The sequence below is a fragment of the Silene latifolia genome, chromosome 5, assembly GCF_048544455.1.
Source record: "Silene latifolia isolate original U9 population chromosome 5, ASM4854445v1, whole genome shotgun sequence".
Classification (NCBI taxonomy): domain Eukaryota; kingdom Viridiplantae; phylum Streptophyta; class Magnoliopsida; order Caryophyllales; family Caryophyllaceae; genus Silene; species Silene latifolia.
Genome location: NC_133530.1, coordinates 4,166,621 through 4,173,777, shown reverse-complemented (window position 1 = coordinate 4,173,777; position 7,157 = coordinate 4,166,621). Strand labels below are relative to the sequence as shown.

Below are 7,157 nucleotides of genomic sequence, written 5' to 3'. Positions count from 1 at the left end.
GGACTCGACTCCTAAAAATAAAAAAAATGGAGGAAAATAAACATGACTCGGTACGACCTCACAAACTGCTCAAATTTAAGTGAATAATACACGGTTTTCGGGATTTCAGAGTCCCGGAACAAAAATGTATGTAAATCATATAGACGGTTTCTCGGGTCAGATAAGGCAACCACATAAATTTTGAGAAACAACAGAGGACATTTGAGGGTACCAGTACGCGATAGACGAGTCTCGGAAGAAAATCATGTAGTCCTTAAAAATAGATAAATACTTCTTATTTAGGGTTGAAATCGAATACGGTAACTCATGAAGCGACCCCAGACACATGGTAGGAAAACTAGTAGAAAAAAGTAACATGACCCGGTATGACCTCCCAAACGGCTCAAATTTAAATATGTATAATACTATACACGGTTTTCGGATTTCAGGATCCCGGAACAAAAATGTCCGTAAATCATACGGACGGTTCACCGGGTTAGCTAAAGCGGCCAAACAAATTTAGAGAGAAACTAAGGACATTTGAGTGTGCCGGTATGCGATAAACCAGTCTTGGACGAAAATCGGGTACTCCTTAAAATAGATGAATACTTGTTATTTAGGGGTAAATCGAATACGAAAACTCATGAAGCGACTTCATACACGTGTTGGAAAAACTGGGAGGAAAAGAAACATGACCCGGTATGAGCTACCAAACCGCACGATTTTCGGGATTTAAGAGTCCCGTAACAAAAACGTCTGTAAATCATACGGACGGTTTCTCGGGTCAGATAAAGCAGCCACATAAATTTTGACAAGTAAGAGAGGACATTTGAGGGTGGCAATACGCGATAAACGAATCTCGTACGAAAATCAAGTAGTCCTTAAAAATAGATGAATACTTCTTATTTAGGGCTAAAATCGAATACGGAAAGGTCGGTAACTCATGAAGCGGCTCCAGACACGTGGTGGGAAAACTGGCATGAAAAAAAAACATGACCCGGTCCGACCTCCCAAACGGCTCAAATTTAAGTGTATGATACACGGTTTTCGGGATTTCAGGGTCCCGGAACAAAAATGTCTGGATTTCATACGGACGGTTCCTCGGGTCAGATAAAGCATCCACATAAATTTTGAGAAGTAAAAGAGGACATTTGAAGGTACCGGTACGCGATAAACGAGTCTCGCACGAAAAACAGGTACTCCTTAAAAATAGATGAATTTCTTATTTAGAGCAGAAAATCTGAAATCGAATACATTAACTCGTGAAGAGACCCCAGACACGTGGTGGGAAAACTGGTAGGAAAAGAAACATGACCCGGTCCGACCTCCCAGATTTAAGTGTCTGTAAATCATACGGACGGTTCCTCGTGTCAGATAAAGCATCCACATAAAATTTGAGAAGTAACAGATGACATTTGAGGGTGGCGGTACGCAATAAACGAGTCTCGGACGAAAATCAGGTACTCCTTAAAAATAGATGAATACTTCTTATTTAAGACTGAAATCGAATACGGTAACTCTTGAAGTGACCCTAGACACATGGTAGGAAAACTGGTATGAAAATAAACATGACCCGGTATGATATCCCAAACGGCTCAAATTTAAGTGTGTAATACACGATTTTCGGGAGTTCAGGGTCCCCGGGACAAAAATGTCTGTAAATCATACGGACGGTTCCCCGGGTCAGAGAAAGCAGTCACATAAATTTTGAGAAGTAACAGATAAAATTTGTGGGTGCCGCTAAGCGATAAACGAGTCTCGGACGAAAATCGGATACTCCTTTTAAATAAATGAATACTTCTTATTTAGGGTTGAAATCAAATACGGTAACTCACGAAGCAACCCTAGGCATGTGGTGGAAAAACTGGGAGGAAAAGAAACATAACCTGGTAGTCAGTGGGATCCGTTTAACATTATATTCGTGTAAAACCGTCTTATAAAAGAACAATCGGAAAAAAAAGTGTGCAATTGTGGAGCTCCATTGTCCATCACTCCATCCTGCTGTTTTTCAAGAGCACCCAAAAGTTGCAATTTCCTTTCTCCATTTTCTCTCACAAATTCATTTAATAATATAATCCTCTCCATACTCTATTAATCCTTTATTTATATGCATAAATCGTGAACCGTTCGATGTTAATAAAATCCAATCTCATCCGTTGATAGAAAATGGACTCTCCATTTCTTTTTAGGAAATGGAGAGGATTTTTACTCCAAAAGTTGACCATTTGAAAAGCCAATTTATTTAAACCACTAACAGACTAGCAAGTTGGCATGCTAGACAGTAAAGAAGCTTAAGCTTTTGGTATTGTATGATGCACTTAAATCATGTGCTATTATTTTCATTTGTCTTTGTCCAAGTAATGGAAGTTTGAATCACATTATACACCAACCTTTACAAAACACAAACCTAATCCCATTTCTCCAATAATTTCCAATGAAGCATCCATTAAACCTTACAAAAACATATCATTTGATGTGTCATATAATGGCTGTGTCGATCGGAATGCAACTAAATGGACGATGTCAGAATTGCCATTGTGACTCCCTTTACAGGAACGAAGAAAAATGGAAAAGGAAATGAAATGGTCAAAAGAATTGACCGTAAACGCCTCAAAACATAACAGGATTAAATTATTCTACAATTTTTACACAATCCTGCCACAAATGTTGGCATTTGAATGAAGTTCCACTGGAAAACATACACAACAATACACATCCGACGAAATGTAGTTTGTTAGTAGACTTCAGTACAACACTAGTGAACTGTCAAATGAGAATTTGGTTAAAAGAGATGACAATTTGGAAGGGTTGATCGCAATTTCGACCCAGATGACTAAAGAGCTTGTGCAACTAAGCCACTGGAGGACGAAGCACGTGATCCTGTGAGGTGTCGACTGCAGCAGGAGGCATGAATTGCCACATAGCGACTCCAGGGTAACTCATGAAAGGCACCAACTTGCCTCCAGGTGCTTGAGTTGGCGGGCCGAATGCAGCTTGCATTTGAGGGTGGGCCGGCATATAAGCTGGTTGAGTGTTCACGGTCTTCAGCTGCTGCTCAAGCTTGTCCTTCTCCGCCTTCAACCTCTGCTTCTCATCGCGGAGCTCATTCTTCTCCGTCTGAGCAAATAAATAACTTATCATCATTAGAAGTATGTGACAAACCTATTTACCCGTTAGTTAAGCCTAAATTAATAATTAGTGAATAAATGGAGCGACATCACAAAAATAATTTTGTGAGATTGTCGTGCTGTTGTGTGAAGTATGTGAAATAACCCTTAAAGAAGTGGCGCTACCTTCAATTCCTTAATTTTCTCCTGTAAGTTTGAGTTCGAGTCTTTCAGTTTCTGGGCTTCACTCCTTAACTGCGTCAACATTCGGACAGCGTCATTCAAAATGGCTGCCTTGTCTGTCTTAGGCGGCCTACCCGGTTCCAGTATTGAGCCTAGTTCTACAAACCTAAGCATAGTTTAAGAGCACTGGTCACATACACATATGGAAGAAGGTTGTTGGCATGCAAGTAAATCTAGAGTAAAAAAGAAATTTACTTGTCATTCAAGCGGTCCCTTCGTGCCTTCTCCCTGCAAGCTTTGGAACTAGATGGACCACTAGCTTCAGTTCTCCCCCTGTGATAGGAGAAGTTACCTTCTGTGAAAGCAGGTACAAGTAGAAACACAAATTCTCAAAAGAGACGATCTGACACATTAATACATTAAATTTAACCGTTTTTTATTTTATGTCTCACAATTTGTATATGACAGAGAGGGAGACGATCTCTCGGAAGAACAACTGAAGTAGAAATTGTTAATGAACCATATTACACGATAGTATTATTCCCTTAATGTCTTAAGATGTTTTTAATGCATAGGAATATTAAGTTCATTGTAAATCTCCGAAGATGACAAGTAAGCACAGGTGAAGTTCTGAAGTGTACAGAAAACAGGCATCAAATACTATTTGCTTATAAAAAAAGTCCAAACATTAATGTATGCTAATGCCACTAAGCCTAATGTCTTTTCAAAGAAAATTAGGCCAATAAAATTGGTGACAAGGAGCCACTTCAAAACAGTATTAATTCTCTTGGTCGTGAAAGAAACTTCAACATCGTTTGATGTATTTTTAACACCAAATCTTTCTCTAGAGAACTCTCAGCCAAAAGTTGATGACAAGGAAGCACTTAAAAACAGTATCGATTCTCATGGTCGTGGAACAAACTACGACATCATTTGATGTATTTTAACACCATAAAATCTTTCTCTGGAGAACTCTCCTTCAAGTAAAAACAGAAAAAGAATTAAGTATATATACCTCTTCTTCAAGTTGTTCTCCTTGGGCCCATCGGAGTCTCCGTAAGTCCCATCAAGTTCCGCACTACGGAAATTACAAAGTAAAGCAAAGCTCATAAGAACCCAAAGGAGCAAGATGATAAACAAAACTAACGCAAGTCCTTATATTGCAGGAAAGCATGATTCATGTCATTGCATGCTGTGTTTGGACGTCCAGATAACTAAGAAAAATGTTTAAATCAGCTTTCAGCATCCTTAAAATGATAAGAACTGAGCACAAAATTGACAGCTGCTTATTCGAGTAGATAGCAACCAATTATAGCTAAAATATTAACGTACACAAACAAATTCTCACTTCAGACATTCGTAAATTGTATGAGTCCCAATTGTGAAACGAAGCCCAATTATACCATTTACCAACAGTGTGATGATTTAATTACTATACATCTATTTCATAATAATCACATACAACATTACAACGATCTTTAAGTGCGACCAACTGACATACATACTGCCCAATTATACCATGTACCAAGTGTTATGATAAGAACTTTCTGCCAATGAAGATTTTACCAAGCAGTCGAGCACTTTTCTACAGTACCATAAACAGAAGAGCAATCTAAACAAAAGGCATATATTTTCGGTAAACTGTCTCCGATTTAAGCTAACTTATTCTTTAATTTCAATGTCCAGTAATTTGCATATTCTTGGGTACACACCGATCCTGTGATTTGTAGATGCCGACACTCTTAACTCAAGATTCAGTAATGTTCCAAATAAAAACCCAACTTTCGGTCTCCCGAGAGATTGAAGCACATATGTGTTCCTCACTTCCACCATATACAATAAACTTCATACCATGATACCAAATAGTATCATTGAATAACGAACCACACTGATTTTCAACTAAAGCATTTAAAATCTAGTATTAAAAACAATGTATCTTCCATAATAGTTTTCAGCAGAAACCATAGTTCAGCATCATTTCAATGACTTTCAACAACAAACATAGGAGAAACTGAAACTACTTCAAACCCGAAATCGATACAAACTCACCACACTTCTCAGCAGCTACTTAACCATGCCAGAAATTCACAAAGCGTTAACATTTAATCTTAACTCTCTAAACTATAAGCACAATTAGTAAAATGAACAAAAAGCCGCAATAAAAATACAAGAATGTAAACTATAAATCTATGTATTTATCTTAACCAACAATCATAATCACCAGATTAATCAAAATTAACCACAGCCCAATTCATAAAACACCCTAAATTTTCAATCTTTGCTTATATAATTCATACAAAAACACACTAAAAACCTATGTAATTATCTTAATTAGCTATCGAAATTACAACATTAATCAAAATTAATCACAACCCAATTCATTAAACACCAGAAATATTCAATCTTTGCAAACAATTCATGAAAACAAACAAATGGGTATTCAAAATCAAAACCCTAATTCACAAAAAAGTCAATTAACAAACATTAATCAGATAAATTAATAAAACGATACCTGAGATTAAAAGCAGAAGCATCAAAGGGTTGTATTGTTGAAAAATTGCAATCAAGAACAAAGTTTTCGTCTAATAAAGAGTTGCAATCATAAAGCAAAAAATTAGGGTTTTCTTGACTCATTTCCGAGCAATTTTGGGGGAAAATCGAATTTGTGAAGATAGAGAGAGAAAAGGTGGAGAGATTGGAGCCCAGGTGAAGGGGAAGGGGAAGGGTTAGCGAGATAGATGATTTGGTTTTGTTTAAGTTTAATTTTTGGATAATGATGACAAAAAATGTTGATTATTTAAGGGAGGTGCAAGAAAAAGGGAATATGCGAGTCTCAAAGACGATCTCTCTACACGGAAGAGGTCTTAGCTTAGTGATTAAAAACGGTAGCGTCGTGAGTTCTACTCCCTCTATCCTATATTGTGATAATATGTTACAATTTTTCAGTATGAGACGGTTTAAAGAATCATTTATTTATTATTGAGAGTAATGAGATAATATACTCCGTAATTCTTAGAGTTGTAAATAAGAACTAAATGTATTTTTTAAAATGGAATTAAATTAGAAACGTATGATAAATTCACACGCATATCAATGTTATTAGTGTTTGATCTAAGCTTTTGTTTCCTCTTTTATAGAGAGTATTAAATACAACTCTTAAGACCATTTGCATTTAAATGCCATAATAAACCATCTCATAATATAAAACCATCTCATACAGTCAGCTAGTCTTACTATAAACGAATCGTATATAGCTAAAGACGGGTTAATAGCGTCTATAATGAGATTTTGTGTCATACAATAGTACAATAGTGTACCTTAACTAGATCAAAACGTTATTATGATGATTATTGATTCAACTATGTGAAATTGAGAATTGAGGGCGTGGGGTTCTCTTTGAATGGAGGGTGGCTGTTCTTTTGCCTCTTATCATTGGAGCTCATATTGTTTCCTTGCATGTTTCAATCTCAGCCTGACACGTGGCTAGTTTGGTTTAATACTGTAGTTGATGAAAACACTTTCCAACTTCGTAATAATTTTTTTTTTTGGTCTAATTCCAACTTCGTAATAATATATCAAATCACACATGATTATTTATAGTAAGTGGATTATATATTTGATGTACTATCTTTAATTTTATAGTTTTTTAGCATTATAATAAAGTTTTTAAGTTTTATTATAAAATTTCTGACTTCTTTCACTAAAACATTAAGCTCAAAAAATTACCATAAAACTCAAAAATATTACGTATAAACTTAGTTAAATTTGAGTTTTGACGGAAAAAAATTAAAATATAACTTATAAACTTCAATAAGCTCTGAAAAAATACACATATGCTCAAAAACAAATAAAGTTTGAGATAATAAGCTCAGAAAAAATATACATATG

General features: G+C 36.0%; 1 protein-coding gene across 1 annotated transcript; it reads right to left on the bottom strand.

Moving 5' to 3' along the window:
* Nucleotides 1-2,592: 2,592 nt before the first annotated feature.
* On the bottom strand, nt 2,593-6,164 carry LOC141656467 (transcription factor ILR3-like). The gene is made up of 5 exons (XM_074463364.1): nt 5,782-6,164; nt 4,285-4,347; nt 3,525-3,602; nt 3,273-3,435; nt 2,593-3,096 (listed from the first exon to the last, which is right to left on the bottom strand). The coding sequence occupies exons 1-5, from the start codon at nt 5,901-5,903 to the stop codon at nt 2,830-2,832; spliced, it is 693 nt and encodes a 230-aa protein (XP_074319465.1). The 5' UTR covers nt 5,904-6,164; the 3' UTR covers nt 2,593-2,829.
* Between the last annotated feature and the right edge of the window lie 993 nt (nt 6,165-7,157).

Bases quoted from the DNA above. Each gene is read 5' to 3' on its own strand.
- LOC141656467 (XM_074463364.1), bottom strand. From the start codon at position 5,903: ATGAGTCAAGAAAACCCTAATTTTTTGCTTTATGATTGCAACTCTTTA. The intron at 3,603-4,284 runs GTATATATACTT...CTCCTATCACAG, and splicing joins GAGAACAACTTGAAGAAGAG to GGGGAGAACTGAAGCTAGTG. The intron at 3,097-3,272 runs GTAGCGCCACTT...TTATTTGCTCAG, and splicing joins AGAAAATTAAGGAATTGAAG to ACGGAGAAGAATGAGCTCCG.